The 23,380-nt window shown below is 37.9% G+C and overlaps 1 protein-coding gene across 2 annotated transcripts in view; it reads right to left on the bottom strand.

Moving 5' to 3' along the window:
- Nucleotides 1–6,208: 6,208 nt before the first annotated feature.
- LOC117345398 (cholecystokinin receptor type A-like) overlaps nucleotides 6,209–23,380 on the bottom strand; it is a 54,935-nt gene continuing 37,763 nt past the window's right edge. For both annotated transcript variants that reach the window (XM_033908471.1, XM_033908472.1), the window contains exon 2: nucleotides 6,209–7,465. In XM_033908471.1, the coding sequence (XP_033764362.1) occupies nucleotides 6,304–7,434 (1,131 nt within the window). In that variant the 5' untranslated portion in view covers nucleotides 7,435–7,465 and the 3' untranslated portion in view covers nucleotides 6,209–6,303. The remainder of the gene's footprint in view (nucleotides 7,466–23,380) is intronic.

The raw sequence follows: 23,380 nt of genomic DNA, 5'->3' as shown, positions 1-23,380 counted from the left end.
GAACATTCTACATTACATCTGTATGCATATTCCTCAGAATATTCCATACTTTACCTGTGAGGCCAATGTCATATGATTTAACTAACAGACCGTCGCGCCAAACGCTATCGAATGCTTTTAAAAAAGACCAATATACATCGAAAGCGTTATTCCTCTATAACTGTATAACAAGATTGAATAATTAAAGTATTTCAATTCGGTCTTTGATTTCATTGCGAAAACAACCATCTTTGACATCATGGTCTTTAAATATATCTTGAAAATGTGAAGACCAACCTCTCAAAATATCGTCAGTATCTCTAAAAATGCCCCCATCGTATCGCGATTTGGTTTTCTATTTATGCTTTTCAAGAATTACCAAAACACGTTATGGTCTAATTCAGCCGATTTGTCAATTTCAGCAAATTTAATTTTTTATGTAATATCCAAAGGCTTTACGGAGTTGTCGCCAAAATCCTTTTACAGTCTTTATATTCAGTAAATGATTTACTCTGTCTATGCTTTCCGGATTGTATCCAAGTAATCCGCTTTTGTTTCATTTCATTATGTAGCACTTTAGACTTCCGTCCAAATTAGGATTTGAATATTTTTATGTACATTTTATGGTAAACACTTACTTGCTGCTTCAATTAAGACAGCATATAATTTTATATCACCATAATACCTACCTATATATCTCGAAGCGATGTATTTTTGTCTGGTGCCTTGATACAATCCAGTAACTGTTTTACACAACATTTATAATTATGTACAGAACCATCTTCAAAAGTTCTTTTCATATGCACTTATATCATTCAACTTTGAATTCACAGCAGTACTATATATACACTTATTGTTAATTTAGGAGAAAATTAGTATATGCCATGGCTGTTGTTCAGACCTTTTCTTAATCTAATAAAATTTGCTGAAAATGGAAATGGCGAATTTTTGTGACGAGAAGTTTATACGCTGTAGGCGACTCAGCGTCCTCAATGGACCTTTAACATTTCGTGTTTAGTTGATATTTGTGCAGCACTTAGGCGACCTATTCCAAGTACACTTCATATTCAAGGTTACGCCTCCAGTAAATGTCACATGTTCGTTTACTCGCAGTTAAAATATTGTAGGAGTATACTTTAAATCTCCACAGATGTGGCCAGAGATTTTCTTGGGGCTTTTTTGGTCCGTTAATGGGTCCCATTCCCAATTAAAATTATTTAATATTTTAGCCAAATTCTCAAAATTTGCAATTTACTCCTGAAAATGTCTTATGCACTATTTTATCTCTCAGGTAAGATATATAGGCCCCATCCCTTATCAACGTACAGTGTAAAGCTGTCCACAATACTATATAATTAATTTTTCTTTGTTTTCATGGTAAATACTCAAATGTGATTGGTCGAAAAATTCTTTTCATTCTTCTATGAAAGAAATTCCGAGAATGGCGCGAAAAATGTGACGTCACAATACGACAATTGACGTTGCGTATTGATTTGAGAAAAAGAATCCCATTTAAGACCAGTAAAATTGTACATACAACATGTTTTAAATTAGAAAATCATTTTTAAAAATTAATTATAAGCGTTGATGTCAATTATTTTTTAATGTCATTAAAATAATGACATCAATGCTTAAATATACTGTAAACAGTCATTAGGCGACATGCTGCATACTGCCATGATAGTAAAGGGCTATGTCCGCCACTCATAGGCTCCCCATCCATCCATAAACTTAAACAGCTGAATCTTAGAATATCTACACCGTTGACTGTCTTTAAGTTCATTATCTCTTTGAAGTTGATGATTATATCACGGCATGGCTCATATCATTGGCATGTCATCAGTTTAAATGGGGAATCATATTTTTGTTGACTGACAATGGCAAGATTTTCTCAATCGGAGACCATTGTACATTCGTAAAGTTATAGTTCAAACGTTTATAATAACCAGGAGGTTCAGGGCGATAGAAGCTAGTGGAACAGTAGCACGTTAATATGAAGGTATACAGCCTACAGGTACCAAGTTTGATAAAATAGATATGGTCCAAAGGTCGTCTCTTCACAGACTTACTGGGCATTTTGTTTTGAAAACCATTGATCGCCTGTCTGTTTCGGGGGACCACCCACTTAGTTTTCTGCTAATCACTCTATTTAACTTTAAAGGATTGCTTGCAGTTGTGATTTCTTTAGGAGCATTTGATTTCGAAATGTTATTTGTTACATTTCCGTTCTTTTATAACTATTCTAGAGAAGAGTGCGTGTCACTTTGTCCAGGTTTTAAAGGACGGAACAGAGAAAACACTGTTCTACTGTAGTAGGTGTCACGATTCTTGTGTGGTGAAGTATCAAGATAAGATTACATTTCCACATGGGGTTGTAGTAGAAAACTCTCCATTCTTTCCCTCCATATCGGTCAGACAAAGTACAATTACTTACTCCACAGTACTGGTACCAATCCCTGGTATCAAGCATAAAGTAAACAGTTAACAGACAGCTCTCAAAGCACCATATAGTTAAACATTTAACTGTCTTCTTTGGAAAAGTATGGTCCTATAGTTTTCACAGGGTTGCAGACAAAATTGAATAACGTCCGTTTTTATTAATTTGTCTGCAATCCTGCGAGAATAGTAGAACATTAACTTTCCAAAGAAGGAAGTTTAATGTTTATGTTTCCGTTTTTTGTTTTTGTTTTGCTGTTTGTATTATTTTAAGTTTTCCTTATATCCATCTGTAACAGTGCTATCGTATTCCGAAGAAATAATTCGCTCTGTGAACGCGACCTGTTATTGTGACGTTACGGCTACAGTTGACCGTTCACGGAAAAATATATATACATGTAGTTCGTCTAAATAAACAGAAAAAAAACTATCAATTTACTTTCAACATTTTAATCACTCTATTCAACCGTGAGGATACTCACTTTTTGTGCAACGAAACTATATGAATTATTGCAAGTTATATAGAGAACACATGGTCTATCAGCTGTATTTTGGCAAGGGTAAAGAAAGATAAAAATGGCTCGCACAGGCTCGCCACTTTTGTCTTTCTGTCCCGATATACAACTTATATTTTAAGACACTGACCATGTATTCTATTTATCCTGCACCAGTCATCAAAAATAATCATTAGAAATAACCATTTTGAAGTGAAACGGTGTCAGATTTGATAGAAATATATTTTCCTTTTAAACGTTGTTTCACTTCCAAAGATTCCAAAGTACAGCTGTTTTCCGTCACTGCCGTATGCAGCAAGAATATGTATGATGGGTGTATTCCGACAATGCGGTGGCAGTTGCAGGATAAATTGATCAATCGGGTTTAAACTGGTTACTGGGAATTTCGTCACATATTCAATCGATAAAGTGACGTCAGACAAAACAACGTCAATTAGTGACGACGTTATGAGCATTGTTCTAAATATCACTACACAAATGGGAATTATGAGAGAATTATGATGTGATAACTTCCTGTTTTGTGTGGTAAGGTTATATAGTGACAATGCAGAGTAAATGGAAATTGCTATTTGTTATTCCAATTCTTCAAAACTTGTTTCAATTCTGATCAAAATCGTTCATAGTCTTCTGTGTCTAGTATACAGTATAAAACTACATACTTTAGAGTGTCTTACCTGTTTTAAGTGTTTTCCAGAAAATCCTTCGTGATCAGATATGTTCATCGTTTAACCATTTGTTGGTAGCATTCAGGAAGGGCTTTGTGTGCCGTGAATTCTGGAGGACTAGCGTCAGGCCTTGGACAAACTTCGCATGGACTAGACTGTTCGTCAACAGATCTTGTCTGCAGATACCTGCGCCAAATGTCAGTGGATGGGAGATGTCGACAAAGTGCGTACCCCGTGGGCCCCGTGTTGACACATTGCCGGTGAGCTTATGCCATGGTGCAGCGTCCGTCATCCGTCGTCCGCCAACAGTTCCTTTAAATCCCTACTAATCCTAAACGCTTGAATGAATTTTGATGAAATTTGGTCTAGAGCATAATCTCTACTGATCCTGAACGCCTGAATGCATTTTGATGAAATTTAGTCTGGAGCATTATTGGGCAAAGAAGATCAAACGTTGCATAAACGAAGGGTGTGACTTCCCTTGGGTCGAAGGGGCGGGGCCCAATAGGGCCTAAGTTATTATTTTAGTAGTTCTTAAATTAGACTTTTATCAAGCTATTTCCTGTTTACGTCTCCTAGATGTTTCATTGTTGATTTATATTATGCTATATTTTTGTCCAGTCGATTTATGTTCTAAATGATCTCTATGTTTGCCTATAGATAGTTAGTACGTAGTTACCTGTATTAATGTAACTTGATATGTAGCTACCTGTATTAATGTAATTTGATATGTAGCTACCTGTATTAATGTATTTTTAAAGTGTAATTTGTATTAATTCAATTGATTTGAATCTGATTTTTTAAACATCATTGTAATTTGAATTATAGATATACTCGGTAGCTCATATATGGAATAAGCAACTACATGTATGTGTTTTACCTACATAATATTAGTTTCTTATCGATTGGTTTCTTTGGCCTTTCATTATTAAGAAACACCCTGTACACTGTTTGTACAACCATTATGTTTGTGAACCTCAACCCATAGTCGAGATAAGCAATATGCTGTTTTTAGAATATGTTGTTTTAGCTTTATAAGTGTTTAATTATATGGCATCTTATCATTCAATATTGTATGTAAATGTAGATTTGGATAATATCCATTATATATGGCAACGCTATAATCATATAAGTATCACGTAACTAGTTGATTATCTCCCCTTGTTTAGTAACAAGTGGATTATCTCCCCTTTTTGTATCATATGTGTATTACTATGGTAGAATGTGAAAGCTATTTTTTTCTATATACACTGTAGATAATTACACTAATTAATGTATGTAGAGAAATTTGTTAAACTTACTCATTGATAAGTATGATTATGTGTAGTTAAATGTATGTAATAATGCTAGTTATATATTAAATTGTTATGCCAATGTGCTTTTAATTGTATATTGCAGGTTCAATTTCATCTGTAAGATTTCATTCATCAAATGTACGCCATCTTGTCGTGTAACGCTGTCCATTGCTACATGTATCAGTACTTAAATGCATCGAACCCCAGCTGATTGTCTTCTGGTTTTTACTTTAGAGAACCCAAATTAGGCAACCTTCTTACATATACACGGACCTTAGGTTGGGAGTTTGTGCTCCTATGTTAAAACCTAGCAGGTAAAATATCACGTGACACCAGTGATTCCCACAGTACCAAAAATAGATCGCCATGGTTCATTGGCGCGCTGTGCATTGTGAACTAATTATGTAGTCAATCAATATCATTATGAAATAAAGCTAAATTGACATATCAAATAGGAATTTTACACCACGCATTCGTGTATGTCTGTTGTCGAAGCTGCAATTCATTAACATTTGTCTTTAAATGATGCGGAGTGAATTGGTTGTTTTACTTTCTTTTCATCCAAGTCGCTTATTTGATCTCAACATTTTAAAATGAATACTAATTATTTTATATTAAATATGCTTTTAATTACCAGCGTCTGCTTCTGGTAAGAATTTATAGAATAGAAAAGTTAATGCTTAATTAAAATATTTTATCAATTACGTATTAAAACAAATCGATACCAGCACATCGGATAATGCGAATTTACGGTCATATAATGAAATATCCATTGCAATGTTTTCAAAATATATATTTTATTTATTTTGCAAACGATCACCGTCAGGTCGAAATAGGCCAATACGTGCCATGCCTCTCTCAAAAATATGTGAAACATCTCTAATCCCATTAATCAATAATGTCCAAACAAAATTTCATTTCATTTATGCGATATCAAGATTTCATTGAGAGTTACCCCCCTTGTACCATCCCAGTTTTTGTCTTCACAAGATTTGATATAGACATGGAGTGTAACGTAATGAGAAGCATTGGCTAGCGAAGATGACGTACTTTACTTTTTGGAACTATTTCACGTGATGGTTAATTCAGAATGAAAATGCATCATTTGGAGAAAAAATAGTGTTTTATTAATTTTTTTCTTTTGCCATAGTATTCATTTTGTTCTGTAGGCGTGAATACATTCTCAATACGAGTAGAATGGCCAGCACAAGTTTATGAAGAATCCAAGCAATAAGCAACAAGAAGTATAAGATATTCAAAAGGGGCCATAACTCTGTAAACTTTTTATCAACATCTGTCCAAAATAAGAATACCAGGAGTCTGCATCAGTAATTTATTTACAAATCAAATTTTAATATTTAAAAAATATTTCTCAATACAACCATTCATCACAATTACGAGAAGCCACACATCCTATCTCCTAGAACACAAGAGCGATCTAAGATCCGTTCGAAATGACATGTTCATGAAGGCATAGATAACCGGGTTCGCGACATTGTACAGAAAGTACATATAGAAAATGATTGGACTGTAAGGTATCCAGCCATGGGCCATCAACCAGGCTGGAAGGAAAGCCAGCAGAAACACAACAGTTACTATAAATAGCATGGCCGCCGTTCGAATATTTGCATAGAAGTTTTTATCTTTGATCTGTCCAGGGTGTTTTTTCTTCGCACATTTTTCTGAAGACTCACCATTATTTTCAATGTTGTTTCCGTTTAGCGCCGTCATTTGTGTTTCTGCCATTGAAATTTCAGCTGCCGCCGGAAACAGACTTGACCGTTTCCGTTTCGCCTTCAGAGCACGCCGAAGGTGAATTGCTCGATAAATGAGTCCATATAATACAAACACAATCAAAAATGATAGTAAGTAAAATCCTGCGTATATTTTCTGATATACCCATATGAAGTTTTCTCCAAAGACATTGTTGTATGGGACACAAACACCTGATAAATCCTCCTCAGCCTCGGCCGTACCGTTGTTCATTATACCAACATCGTCACATAGTTCGGAACCTGTGAATGATGTGTTGTAAGGCTGGTCGCTAGATGGCACTGTGTCCAAGCACGTGATGTTAGATCCAGTTGTAGAATCGGACAGCGGACCCGGATGAATAGAATACATCAATGACGTCAAAATGCCGAATACGCACGCGAGTGCCGCCATTACAAGCACAATGGCTTTTGCACGAGGAATGTTGATGGCGTGCAAAAAAGGATGACAGATGCAAAAATATCTGTCAAAGGCTATAGCGACCATGACAAAGGCAGAAAACGGCACATTACAGGTCAGAAGAAACATGTACAGTTTACAGAAGACGTCAATCTCTAGACGGTGGTCTAATCCAATAACCACTATATTGAATGGTACCAGAACGAGGCACGTTAGGAAATCTGTTCCTGCAAGCGTCAGGATGAATATGTTTGATGTGGTTCTGTCACGCTTCTTTGTATAGATGTATAATACCAGAAAGTTTCCGATGGTGCCAACAATACTGAACACCCCTAGAATCGCCATGACGATGATAAGTTCTGTATCCACCATATTGGCAGCCGCACATCGATGTCACTCAAATCTGAAAAGATATAAAACAAAATATAATATAATATATTGAATTTGTCCCGTCATCCTAACTATCTGCATGTATGCTCATAAATGTTTAGTACACTGTGGGAAGAATTTGCGTTCATAAGACGTCCAATGCAATAAGATCAGTACCATGTCGACGCTTCATTTAGCCTACCGTCAAACTATCGTAAAAAACAAACACTTTAGTGACCCTAAGCTGTTTCTGGCCAACAATATTATCTGCATTAACGACATATAATAAAAGCATTTAGATTATGGCGAAAATGTAGCACTTGCATAATATGTATGAAAAGACTGACACACTTTGAATATCTTTGTGAAACAAAGAATGCCGTGATTAGAGATTATAACGAACTGTAACACCATCGATCACCGTTAATAAATTGAGTTAATTAATGTTGTGCTGTTAATTGGAGCCTCTCCAATCCGAGAAATCAATCTGGGACAGTGATATTTTTGGATTCAAATTAATCACGTCACACAAACAATGCAATTAATTCCGTGACTATAAAAGTCCGGAGATGATGTTCTATAAATAGTATCTTGATTCTAAGTCCTTGATTCAGCTGTAAACTTCTCAGCTCACCAGCAATAAGTACAAATTACATTAAAGAAACATGTGATACAGTGATTCAGTAACTCAAATACTATCAGTTTTATTGATTCAAAATTTTCCAAAATCAAAGATTTAGTTATCACAATCCGTTATTTTACATATATGAAATTCCAAGAATATCATATTTTAACATCCCTAACGGCGCGTTTCGATTGGTTAATGACATAGATATGTAATTGTATGTGTTTAACTACATGTGTCGCAACAGCCAGGGTAATAATTATAAGGACAGGTGTCAAGGAGACAACAACAGTCAAGGTCACATGAAGATGGGTGTCAAGGAGACTCATATGAGGACGGATGTCAAGGAGACACCAACAGTCAGGGTCACATGAAGATGGGTGTCAAGGAGACCCCAACAGTCAGGATCATATGAGGACGGATGTCAAGGAGATACCAACATTCAGGGTTATATGAGGACGGGTGTCTTGGGGGACGCCAACAGTCAGGGTCACGTGAAGATGGGTGTCAAGGAGACAACAACAGTCAGGGTCACATGAAGATGGGTGTCAAGGAGACCCCAACAATCAGGATCATATGAGGACGGATGTCAAGGAGACTCATATGAGGACGGATGTCAAGGAGACACCAGCAGTCAGGGACACATGCAGATGGGTGTCAAGGAGACACCAACAGTCAGGATCATATGAGGACGGGTGTCAAGGAGACTCATATAAAGACGAGTGTCTTTGGAGACACCAACAGTCAGGGTCATATAAGGATAAGTGTCTAGGAAGACACCAACAGTCAGGGTTATACGAGGACGGGTGTCAAGAAGACATCAACAGTCAGAATCATATGAGGACGGGTGTTTAGGGGGACACCAACAGCCAGGGTAATATAAGGACGGATGTCTAGGGGGACAGTAACAGTCAAGATCATATGAGGACGGGTGTCAAGGAGATACTAACAGTCAGGGTTATATGAGGACGGGTGTCTCGGGGGACGCCGACAGTCAGGGTCATATGAGGACGGGTGTTTAGGGGGACAGTATTAGTCAGGATCATATGAGGACGGGTGTCAAAGCGATACTAACAGTCAGGGTTATATGAGGACGGGTGTCTCGGGGGACGCCGACAGTCAGGGTCATATGAGGACGGGTGTCAAGACGACATCGAGAGAAAGACAGGACAGTGATCAACGAAAGGAAAGATTTAAGATCCCGAGGGTGGTAATGGGGACAACATATCTATTTGGGTCGCTTCTGTGTCCCCTCAAAAAGACTCCACGATTCTTCAGGGGTCATTTTTCGCGCCTTCTATGACCAGTATCCAGAGGGACACCGTGGGCCTTTGTCTTGAGCTCCCCAATGTCTCCTGAACTGAAGACGTTGTAGACACCAACCGACTCAATCTTACCATAGGTATTAGTGTTCTTAAAAGTTAGTAGTACTGGCAATAGGTAGCGTATCACATACGTGATTTTTACATCATGTTTCAAAAACCCAAAAGTAATGGATCTCTGAAAAGTACTGTGTCCCTGATCATAAACCCACACTTCATTTCATTCAAGTCATAATCATTGGTAACCAGTTTGAGCGGCTGATGACCTTAATGAAAATATTATGAATCTAACGTTTTACACGGTATCAATTAAAATACTGTGTAGTTCTGAAATTAAACATGTTCTGAGTTAAATGAAACGCATACTATATTCTGATACATGTTTTAACACCATTTAGTGTTTTCATCATTTCCCCGATAACGTTGGCCGTGACGCCAACGAACAGGGTTTGGCGGGTACGGTATAGTTAAAACTAGAAATGATATACAAACGAAACGAACTGAATATAAAACGGAACAGAAACATAATGGAATGGAATTCACTGCATGTCGTTTCTATTTCATTATTACCCCTGGCGGTGTGTACGGAAATCAGGGGTAAAATATGTCACAAAGTATTGGTATATAGCGGTGTAGATGTTATAATATACCTACTGCACATCAAGTTATAAGGAGTGAACGAGATTTTCACATTGATGCAATATGAACAATGATAATTGATGCTTTCGATACCTAAGTATAAGTACAATGTATATGTACATATGTGTATTGGAAGGAAACCATACCAAGAAGTGTAATTTGTCCTAAAATTACATTAACGTTCAGGAAAATTATTATTTTAAAAAGTTTTTGATATTTTCCCGATGTTGGGACTGTCTAATTAAGTTAAGCCCCGTGAAACATTTAAAGAATATCATCCGCACATAACATTTTATTACAGATAGCTATAACCGATTTTTATCCAAAATATATTCACTGATGCATGTCGTAGATAATGTCATTCAAACCCCTGGCCCCTGGGATAAAACACTGAAAAGACGAAATCGTGGCTTGTCAGGTCTCTCTCTCCAACATTTAATCCACGGGGTATCATGACCTAATTTACTATTTACGTCACTCTAACGACGGACTCTTATTAGCCAGAAGTGACGTAAATCACGACCGATAATTTGATCATGGCCACACTTAATGTCCGTCGTATATTAACGTTCGTTCGTTTTAATGATATTAAATGAATTGGAGACGAGTGCAAAATAATGAATACTGCAGATTTGATTTAATCAGCGGCTGTCAACAGCTTGCTCGTCCACGTGTAATCTTACAAACAGATAACAACACAGTGTGTCAGTTTAATGACATGCTAGGTCAAATTACAAAAACAGGTCTATAAATAATCCTAATCGACCCACAAGATTATTTTTCCATTTCGTTTCGTTTTATTAATTATAAAATGGCTACAAATGACAAATTTATCGGAGTATTTGACTAATCCGAAGCGAAATCTGATATCATGTTCGTCACAGTTCGGCAGACTCGCTAAACTTTCAAAATGTTTTCATACGACACACGATAACATCACTTAATGATGATATTCTGTCAGTTATACCGTACAGGTGTAGCATAACCCACAGGGGACATGTACCAGTATATTTTTTACACATATTATAAATATATATATACCAGTGTATGGACCGTGGGTTAGAAATTCGTGCCAAGCCCCTGTGGCACATTTATCAGATTCGGAAGGAAGAGAGGCTCATCGAGTTTTGTCTTAACTGATGGTGGCCAGATCCAAACAAGAAATATCTTTAAAAACGATAAACGGCGTAGTTTTAATGCTGGTGGTTATAATGTAAAACTGCTGGTAAAAATTAACGAACTAATGCGTTTTAGAACGGATAACAAAATTATATCAGTTAAAATAATTTTTGGCGATATTAAGACTGCATTTGAATCATGAATATAATTGTATTGATGTGTCATTTGAAAAGATACATCCACTTAATTAGCTTTTATTCAATCCTAACTTTGTTTCGTTTTTAACTGCATATCTGTATTTTGCATTTACCGCTACATTGACCAATCACATACTTCATCTTGACCAGTAACGCCACCTGTCGCGTCATATCCAGGGCCAAAAGAATATTATACGCCATGCCGAAAAAAAAATTCTGCATACTCTTGCTTCCTCAGTGGGATTCCCCATCTGACGTCACGTGATAGTACCTGTGACAGAACGTTAACTCCTCATTGGTAGAGTGATAACGCGACTATGCGACATCTATACACGGTATACAGTGTTAACGCGAGAAAAGAACACGAAAGCGCGGAGCGACCGCGTGGATGGATGACAAATCCATAGCGATACTATTGTCACGTGTTTAGCCTTCGGGACGAGATTATGACATCTGATCCCGATCGGCTACATTAGTTATCGGCTCAGTTAAACCTCCGTGAAGTTGATTACTTATTCCTTATTCCTTATTCCATTACTTATTCGATTTCTCTTTACAAATTAACACTTTAAATGGTTCAAAACTAATTATTAAGCATTCCCATCATCCAGTCGACCATTTCATTCCTTATCCATACCTAATTTCTTCTTCAATTCCTTCATTACTTATTCGATTATCTCATTACTTATTCGATTCCTTCATTACTTATTCGATTTCTCTTTACTAGTAATTAACACCTTTAATGGGGGTATTGAACAAGTAATAATGTATGGATAAGGAATGGAATGGTGGAATGTGCATTGTGAATGCTTATTAATTAGTTTTGAACCATTTAAAGTGATAATTTGTAAAGAGAAAGGAATAAGGAATAAGTAATCAACTTCACGGAGGTCTCAGTTAATCTTAACGTATTTAGATATATTACCAGGTCCGAACGTGAGATAATCACACTAACGATGACAGCTGGCACGTGATTTAAAATCTGTTTACACATTACTTATCCAGAACACGCAAAATAAACAAATCATGTGAAAGGTTTCAGCTTTTCCAAAAGATGTTTTCCGTGATGTCACATGAGGTAAACAAACATTTTGGTGACTTTGCTGTTAGCGAGGTTTCCGTGACGTCACTGGTACTACAATGTTTATATATAAGTTTTTCTTTGTCATCACCCAGAAATGCAGAACGTTTGGGTGAGTTCATTGTGACGTTACTAGTTGCGAGAGTATTTAATGACGTCACTAGAACAGTTTTAATAGTTATATCACCGAGACTAACACGTTTCCGTAACTGTATAAGTATTTTCCCACAGTTCGCTGCTGGTCTGTCAAAGTCTAAATTTCACTCGATTGCTCACAAGTTAAAAGCGACTATGCATAGACAGCTCACCATGCATTGTGCGACCGTTTACCCTTCCCGGTGGGAAATGCCTAATCCACAAACCTGTTTTAATGCATCCCAAAAACTTGTGATTGGCATTGTGAACATTTTCGTATTGCCTCTCAATTTGGGGTTAAATCGGAAACGATAGTCAAGTAAACAACCTTTGATAAAAAGATTGAAGTGCTATTTGATATCATGCCGATAATATATATATATATATTGTTTTATTAATCACAATTTTCTACCGAAGTCATCAGTATTTCCATAAAGAGCCGACAAAAAATGACCGACAAGCAAGTGCATGGTGTCCCTGGAGTGTCGGTAACCCGGACGATCATACCGAGAATCGGTTGTGATGTTATATGAGCCCTTGTGTTGATCAACACACAGCTTCTAGCTCATCTGTCAAGCCTGTAGGTGTCCAGACATCGATTGTATCACCTGTCGTGTGATCATACTAAACTTAGATGTTGTGAACCATATGGTCTCCTCCGTAACTAGGCCAGCTTCTGTCAACATGATTTCTAGCGCCGTGGAGTGCTTCACGGTAGCGCAAATTAACTTCCTCGGAAGGCACGAGAGTTCCAATCTGGTTCAAGTAAACATCCTCCTACACCAAAAATATTCAAGTGATAACAGAAATCTACAGTTTCCTTTTCTTGCTGCGAAAGATTTGTTTATTTCTGCTATAGATCTTAAACGTATTATCGATTGTCTCCCTTATCTATCTCGCGCCGTCAGATGGTACAGCGATAATGTTACCCGACTTGTAAACATCTAGGGGCAACCAACAGAGAAAAGGTGGTGGCGGTTGTACTGTTAGAGAAGGATATGAATAAATATGGACAGCGAGTTCTACTGAAAATCTAAGAAAAGGCAATAATTTTACTGACCAAGAAAAATGAAATTATGGGTAAAGATTCCTACCGAAAATCTAAGAAAAGGCAATCATTTTACTGACCAAGAACAAAGTAAACACCTGTAGACAGCCATCTTTATTGTAAAGCCAGAGTAACAGATACCCATATCTGTGTATATTACAATCTTTAACGTAGCTTTATTGATTCCCCTCAATACATGAATATACGAAAAGTAAAATTACATGAATGAGACATAGGTCTCGTCTCCTATGTATTACTGACGAGTCCTAGAAGGACCAAACAGCTGTATAATGTCACCAACATCACTGACGAGTCCTACAAGGACGAAACAGCTGTATGATGTCACCAACATCACTGACGAGTCCTAAAAGGACCAAACAGCTGTATAATGTCACCAACATCACTGGCGAGTCCTAGAAGGACAAAACAGCTGTTTGATGTCACTAACATCACTGACGAGTCCTAGAATAACCAAACAGCTGTATAATGTCACCAACATCACTGGCGAGTCCATAGAAGGACAAAACAGCTGTATGATGTCCCTAACATTACTGACTAATTCTAGAAGGACAAAACAGCTGTATGATGTCCCTAACATCACTGACGAGTCCTAGAAGGACCAAACAGCTGTATAATGTCACCAACATCACTGACGAGTCATAGAAGGACAAAACAGCTGTGTGATGTCCCTAACATCACTGACGAGTCCTAGAAGGAAGAAACAGCTGTATAATGTCACCAACATCACTGACGAGTCCTAGAAGGACGAAACAGCTGTGTGAAGTCCCTTGTATCACTGCCGAGTCCTAGAAGGACCAAACAGCTGTGTGATGTCCCTAACATCACTGACGAGTCCTAGAAGGACGAAACAGCTGTATAATGTCACCAACATCACTGACGAGTCCTAGAGGGACAAACAGCGGTATGATGTCTCTAACATCACTGACGAGTCATAGAAGGACAAAACAGCTGTGTGATGTCCCTAGCATCACTGACGAGTCCTAGAAGGACGAAACAGCTGTATAATGTCACCAACATCACTGACGAGTCATAGAAGGACGAAAGAGCTGTATGATGTCACCAACATCGCTGACGAGTCCTAGAAAGGCAAAACAGCTGCATGATGTCACCAACATCTCTGACGAGTCATAAAAGGACGAAACAGATGTACGATATCCTTAACATATCTGACGAGTCCTAGAAGGACGAAACAGCTGTATGATGTCACCAATATCACTGACGAGTCCTATAAGGACGAAACAGCTGTATGATGTCACTAACATCACTGACGAGTCATAAAAGGACGAAACAGATGTACGATGTGACCAACATCACTGACGAGTCATAAAAAGACGAAACAGCTGTTTGGTGTTCCTAACATCACTGACGAGTCCTAGAAGGACGAAACAGCTGTATGATATCCTTAACATATCTGACGAGTCCTAGAAGGACAAAACAGCTGTATGATGTCCATAACATCACTGATGTGAAACAGCTGTATGATGCAGCTTGATTCATTTTTAGCCCGACAGATTCTAACTGAAAGGTGTAATATTGCGGAGTTTAAACAGAAATTTTATGGTTTTGAATTAAAATACCATTTAAGCATTGGTGTCATTTTTTTTAGTTTCATCGGGGTATGAAACAAATTTCGTTTGCAAACTGTATGAATCCGCGCGGAACATACGTATCTATCGATCTATGTGGCAGTAAAACGTGATGGGTCAGATGGTATATCGTATGTAGAGTTGGTCCCATGTGTCAGCTACTGTCCGTTAATGATCTCTGCCGACAAGGTCTGATTGGATTACCGTTTTAATTAGCTCGGTCTTAAGTGTAAACAACCTGTACAGCTTGAAAGCCCGGGTTACATAACATTCAACATATATGTGCGTTAAGTAGGGATATCGTCAGTAATCTGAGGCCGCTTGTCCAAGAGTTACGAAGAATTACTTTTTTAAATTTCAAAAATGCTGGATGAAATAATATATATATAAATAATGGGTCATCCATCTAGTGTTGTGTATAATATATATAGAAATAAGGGTCAATCATACACTGTTTTGTATAATATATATATAAATAAGGGTCATCCATATACTGTTTTGTATAATATATATATAAATACTGGGTCATCCATATACTGTTTTGTATAATATATATATATCAATAAGGGTCATCCATTTACTGTTTTGTATAATATATATATAAATACTGGGTCATCCATATACTGTTTTGTATAATATATATATATCAATAAGGGCCATCCATTTACTGTTTTGTATAATATATATGTATCAATAAGGGCCATCCATATACTGTTTTGTATAATATATATTTATAAATAATGGGTCATCCATATACTGTTTTGTATAATATATATATATAAATAAGGGTCATCCATGTACTGTTTTGTATAATATATATATATAAATAAGGGTCATCCATATACTGTTTTGTATATTATATATATATAAATAATGGGTCATCCATATACTGTTTTGTATAATATATATATAAATAATGGGGCATCCATATACTGTTTTGTATAATATATATATAAATAATGGGTCATCCATATACTGTTTTGTATAATATATATATGTATATCAAATTACCTACAAAGACTGTAGAGTACCTACTCCATAGACCATGTAAGTATCATTTCAAACTAAAACGACCTTTAATTCAAAACCTTAGTTTTCTCATGTTGTGTATGTTCTAGTTAATCCGGAATTCAATACCATATCCCGGATGCATTGATTTATATGTTGATATATACCTGTCATGCGAAGTTGAATAAAAAGTAGATTGAGTACCGCTGTCTTGTCCAGCATGGTTTGTTTTGTTGCCGCTGTCCTCTCGGACATAACATCCTTCTTGGCGACGAGGATTGTGTAAAGGTTTAGAGTTATATCATGGCGATTAACATAGGTAAGGTTGGCAGTTACGATGACGTCATAGAAACGTGGGAGTCATATACGGAACGCATGGAACCATTTTTCATTGCTAACAAGGTAAGAGACGACATGAAAGTGGCATCTCTACTCACGGTGATAGGTCCCAAGACTTATTCCCTATTAAAAAACCTATGTGCCTCAGACAAACCTGCTACAAAGGCATACCCTGATTTAATAGCGTTATTGAACTCAAATCTTATGCCCAAACCGTCCGTGATAGCGGAACGTTTCCGTTTCCACAAACGTGATCAAAACCCCGGAGAAAGTGTCTCATCGTTTATTGCAGAGCTGAGAAAGTTAGCGATTCATTGTAAATTTGAGAACACGTTGAACGACACACTGATAGATCGTTATGTATGCGGATTTCGGTATGAACACACTCAAAAACGTTTATTAGCGGAATCTACCCTCTCACTGGAAAAAGCGGTGAAGATTGCTGTTGCTATGGAGACTGCTCATCGAGACGCGACTGAGCTACAGAGTCAACGCGGTGCGGTCAAAACTGTAAACAAACTGAGCGGACACAAATCCCCAGTACAAACACAAGTCGAAACAAGCGAATGGTAATTACAATAAACATAGTGCCTCTAAACTTACCTGTTATCGATGTAGCGGTACATACACTGCAGACAAATGTTCACACATTTCAACCATTTGTCGTTACTGTTCTAAGAAAGGACACATTGAAAAGGCTTGTCTGAAGAAAAAGCGAGATGTGAAACCGGGTCATAAGGTGAACTTTGTACAAAATGATGATGCTGAGGAAATCTTCAGTGAGGATTTCACACCTAAGTACTACCATGTAAGAATAAACAGTTTGAAGTCTAAATCCAATCCCATTGGTGTAAAGCCAAAATTAGATGGGATTATCACAGAGGTGGAGTAGATACAGGATCATCTATCACATTGGTACCTGAAAACATGTACAAACAGTCGTTTTCGTAAACGCAAACTTTCGCAAACAAATGTGCGTCTAAGAACATACGCTGGTGAGGAAATTAGGCCACTTGGAAAAATAATGTTGGACGTTGAGCTGGATAAATCTCGAAATTCACTAGAGTTACTTGTGGTGCCCCAGCCTGGACCTGCCTTGTTTGGACGAGACGGGCTGGAGGTGTTAAAGCTGGACTGGAGAGAGATCAAAGTTCTGAACGAACTGCATTCCACACGGACAGACAAAAACGCTAACTCTACACTCGAGAAGATCCTGGATAACTACAAACATATATTTGCGGATGGAATTGGCAAGCTTAAAGGCATTAAGGCTAAGTTGTCAGTCGAGGAGAATGCACAACCGAAATTTCACAAAGCACGGTAAGTACCTTACTCACTACGCCACAAGGTCGAGGCGGATTTACAACGACTTCAAGACGAGGGGATCATCAATCCAGTTGAACATAGTGAATGGGCCACAACCATTGTATCTGTAGTGAAAAGGTCAGGAAAGGTCCGAGTTTGCGGCGATTACAAGGTCAATGTCAACCCCATACTGAAGGTCGAGCAATGTCCTTTACCTCGGGTTGAGGATGTTTTCGGTTCTCTAGCCGGCGGACAGAAATTCACAAACATAGATCTGACACACGCTTATCTTCAAATGGAGGTTGAGGAGGACTCCCAGGAACTACTTACCGTAAATACTCACAAAGGCCTGTTTAGGTACAATCGCTTGCCTTTTGGAGTGGCATCAGCCCAGCGCTCTGGCAAAGGGCTATGGACCAGGTATTACAGAACGTACCCTTCACCCAGTGTGTACGTGTAACTGACGATATGATAATCAGTGGAAAGACTAATGAGGAACACTTGAAAAACCCCACCTTGGTATTACAGAGGTTGGCGGAACGCAATCTCCGGGCCAACCTTGGAAAGTGTGAATTCTTCAAGGATAGAGTCTCGTATTGTGGACATGAGATCACAGCTCAATGCCTACACAAATCTTCTCAGAAAGTTGAAGCTATGAGTAACGCCCCGAGACCGGAAAATGTACAACAGGTGCGGTCATTCTTGGGACTGGTAAATTATTATCGCCGATTTCTACCAAATCTGGCGATGATTGTAGGGGCACTGAACGAATTACTCCAAGCAGACCAAACATGGAAGTGGACACAGGAATGCGAGAAATCATTCTCCAAAGTAAAAGAGCTTATCGCTTCTGAGCAAGTACTCTATGTCGTATGAATGTTCGGATAGGACAATAGCGTAACGTTGTAAACGTGCATCTGTCATTGCTGGTAATGACCTTTGTGGGTGTAGAATGCTTACTAAGGGCTTGTGATCAGTAATGAGTGTGAAGTGTCGCCCATACAAATAGATATTGAACTTCTGTACTCCCCAATATAGCGATAAAGCTTCCTTGTGAATTTGCGAATAATCGCGTTCAGCCTTCGATAGTGTACGTGACGCAAAAGCAATCGGTCGCTCTTCTCCGTTGTCCATCACGTGCGATAGAACACTTCCTATGCCATAGGGCGAGGCATTACAGGCGAGCTTGAGGGGTAACTTCGGGTCGTAGTGACAAAGGACAAGAGTACCGCCATCTTGTCCAGCATGGTTTGTTTTGTTGCTGCTGTCCTTTCGGACATAACATCACACATACATTATTTTGTTTCAATCTAAGTTGGGATAATAGATATTCATCGACGGTGTAATTTCCCCGGTTGTCGCAGGCGTAACTACATGTAGATTTCTGGTGTAAGATTTTGGGGTTGTCCAAGTCGGAACTAGGATTCGGGTAATAAATTTCGCCCAACACCGCGTCGTACATATTCTGCAGAAGAACAAATTCTATTATTAAATAATTATTCGCTGGGTATTCGCGCTATATCTAATGACCATGAATATCTAAGAATTTAATCCTCGCGAATATTACCAGTTATATATTTTTATTTTTATTAAAGGAGGTATATGTACATTATCCGTATCACTGTGTTAAAAAAGGGGGGGGGGGGGGGGGGGGGGGGGGGGGGGGCGAGTGGTTAAGGTGTTCCGACACTTTAACGCTAGCCTTCCACCGTTCTGGGATGCGAGTTCGAAACCTACGTGGGGCAGTTGCCAGGTACTGACCGTAGGCCGGTGTCTCTGTATCTATGATTCATACATTTGTATATAGACCGGGGTTTGGAATTCGTGCCAAAATCCCTGTAGAGATTGTGATATTCTCTCAAGTCCCTGTAAAATATCTAAATTTTCCGAAATAGAAATCTTACTCGATGATTTAACAATGACCTAGGTCATGTTTACTTCAAATGACGCCCAATTCCTTCATTAGTAGTTTATACCGCAATATTACCACCGTAATCAAATTACACCACCGTATTCATCCCCTGAAGGGTAATGGGAAGATTTCTACCGATGAACTTGTCTTGAAATCCTTTGATGCTTGATATAAGAGTTTTTGTTTCAGATCTTAGAGAAAACTATGTTATTTGTCTAAGTATGCCTTTGGTAAAATCTTTTGAAATGGCTTTGTTGATAAATCTATAGGGATTTTAAAAGAGTTTTGTCGACAACACAAGGAAAACAAATCATTCACGAATATATGTAATTCGCACTTATCAGCTGCTTTAAAAAAATTGGCCAATGTCCAAAATAATCAAACTGATTTAATCATCAGGCTACCTACACCTCTTTAGCTATTTTTAACATAATGCTTGATTTTTGCCGATTTGAATTTTTCTTAATTTCGCTTCTGGATGCCCCTGTTGACCCTGGCTGTTAATAGGACGTTAAACAAAAACAAACAAACCAAAAGCTTCTGGATGCCCATACATTATACTTCAAGCAGAGTAGGAAATATTTGTGTGTATGAAGGGTTTAACAAATACTGTCGGGTCGAAGATATTATTGCCATGTGTTGTTCTTACACACAATACATGGTACAAAATGTAGTAAGGTTACAATATTGAAATAAGTTTAATGTACTTCAATATGAAAAAGCAGCATTTCTTTCATCATGCAGATTCAGATGTTGTTCATCTACTTCCTACAAAAGAGAGCTAAACATTTTTTATGAAATTTATTTCAAATGACTATCAAACTCTTTAAATATTTGAAAAGATTTGGCGACAAAAATATACTAATTATACCCATGTAAGTGATATAGGGCCCCGTGTCTAAAGTGGGCGGGTTTGATTTCGGAATAAAATGCTTTAATGTGTAGTTTCCACAGCATCTTTACAAGAACATGAGCCCATTGGTATTTTGTTTGAAACGGTCACAGCGTCCTCGCAATATCATGGGCCACAAAACGAGGGATGTCAACTGGAAAAACCGACGACATGGAGAAGGAATAGGAAGGAGAAAAGACAAAACGACAAACTGTTTCAGTGGGAGAAGGAACATAAAGGAGCCAAAAGGACAAACTGTTTAAGTGGGAAAAGGAACATAAAGGAGAAAAGACAAAATGACAAACTATTTCAGTAGGAGAAGGAACAGAAAGGAGACAAAATGACAAACTGTTTCAGAGGGAAAAGGAACAAAAGGAGACAAAACGACAAACTGTTGTAGTGGGAAAAGGAACAAAAGGAGACTAAACGACAAACTGTTTAAGTGGGGAAAGGAACATAAAGGAGAAAAGACAAAATGACAAACTGTTTCAGTAGGAGAAGGAACAGAAAGGAGACAAAATGACAAACTGTTTCAGTGGGAGAAGCCAGGTCTATATCGGTCTAATGTCCTTTTAAGTTGCCCCCTGTAATTAAAATCTGCAGGTGTTTGCAGCTGGTTATATTCTAACACTGCATTATTCAGGGGCCTATTTAAGTAGTCTCTATAGCTGGATTCCAGCAGGATTTGTTCTTTTCAGTCGCCACAATAGATGAATTGCATCAGGATTCATTTTAACAATTCTTCGGGAGCCTATTTTTAGGCGCCTCCTGATACCACTCCATTCTTCAGGTGCCTATTTTCAGTCGCCTCCTAACGCTGGATTGTAGCAGAATTTATCCTAACATTCCATAGTGCAGGGGCCTATTTTCGGTACCCTCCTATCGCTGGATTGTTATCTTAACACGCCATTCTGTAGGGGACTATTTTCAGTCGCCCCCTATCGCTGGATTGTTATCCTAACACGCCATTCTGTAGGGGACTATTTTCTGTCGCCCCCTATCACTGGGTTGTTATCCTAACACGCCATTCTGTAGGGGACTTTTTTCAGTCGCCCCCTATCGCTGGATTGTTATCCTTATACTCCATTCTGTAGGGGACTTTTTTCAGTCGCCCCTATCGATAGATTGTAGCAGGATTTACTCTCCAGTGTACTTTTGTTGACCTCCACCACCAACACCGCCACGGAAGAAACGAACACACTGCTCTGTGTGCTAATATGTTTAGAAATATGATTAGAACCTGAAGGATGATCAGGGATATAAAACGGAATAAATACAGATCTGTAGACTCTCCTTGAAATCCTCGGGGACATACAGTTTAATCTCCCACCAGCATGTCAGCCGGTTACGGTAAATCAAATGATCAAACATACTGGAATGTAAAAACACGAATTCGCTTCACAATTTCCGTTCACATTGAAAAAAATAAAACAAAAAACAAAACGGTTTACCAAAACTATGGAATTTATCAAAGTCAGATTAAACAGCGTTCACACATTCACGAACATCAATTGTGAACACATCAAACAAAGCGATCTGGGAAAGACAGCCGAGGATATATATAACATTACTAGTACAGAAAATAATCTAATTTCGCGATAATTCTATTTACAATACGACCGTGTATCTATAAAGATCACGACACCTAACTTGTTAAGTGCTAGTTATACCGTCGCCACTTAGGTGCCGTATATTTTGGCATTCAGCCCGATATCAAACTGAGATAGATCATGTTTTTTTGTGAGAAATAGCATAAGATCAACAGATATTATTGAAGCGTATCCCGACAATATTTACAATTACAATCTTTTTAGGAGCTCAAAACAAAACCTCTTTGACCCAATGTTTATATTTTTCGTTGATCAATGAGCTCGAAAAATAGATTTCTTTTACAATTTCTGATCATCTTTGAGATTTTTGAAATTAATGAAACAACTGTGGTTAGTTTGTCAACATATGGCCATAAGTCTGCCCCAAACAGCTGCTAATCATTCAAGACAAGATTGATTACAAACACTAGGCGCCTAACAGACTGCCTGTTTAATATAAGGTTGTGTATATAAAGATTCATGTGTATTCCTTTTAGAATTGCTGTTTGTTGGTCGCAAATTCACAGAAATAAAGTCAGATCTATGGCTGTAAAATGTAAAGATAAACGAATAAAAGCGGAATGGTATATATCATCACTATTTGTTCTCTGCATATCCTTAAAATGATACGGTTAATTGTGTTGGTAGATAAACATAGAGTAAATATATTTCCCATTCGGGAGGAATGACTTCGCCTATTAGAGCTGTTGATGGGTTGTTCATATCGTTCTTCATCCGTGGTCCGTCCTTAAACAATCCTTGTTATCGCTATATCTTGAGAAGTACTTGACGCATTTTTCTCGAACTTCATATGTGGTGGTAAGGATATAGTAAGTGAAACAAAATAGCCGTCAAGCGTCCATTTTTTATGTGGACAGTTGAAGATTATTATCGCTATTTCTCGAGGAGTTTCTTAAACTGCACAGACAGATTCAATTAAGTCCGTAGTTGTGACAATTTCATTTGATTTTCAATCTGGTCTAGACAACAAAATGGCTGACTGTTGAAGTTTAGCATTGCTATTTCTAATTCACAGATAGCTCTTAGATTTAACACTTAGGTCTTCCTTGTTATCAAATCATTAAAGTAGAGTAAAGATCCGTCTTACAAAGAGCAAATAAAGATCACTTA

Source organism: Pecten maximus, chromosome 16 (genome assembly GCF_902652985.1).
Source record: "Pecten maximus chromosome 16, xPecMax1.1, whole genome shotgun sequence".
Taxonomy (NCBI): domain Eukaryota; kingdom Metazoa; phylum Mollusca; class Bivalvia; order Pectinida; family Pectinidae; genus Pecten; species Pecten maximus.
Note: the sequence above shows the minus strand (reverse complement) of the source record. Positions and strands in the feature narration are given on the sequence as shown.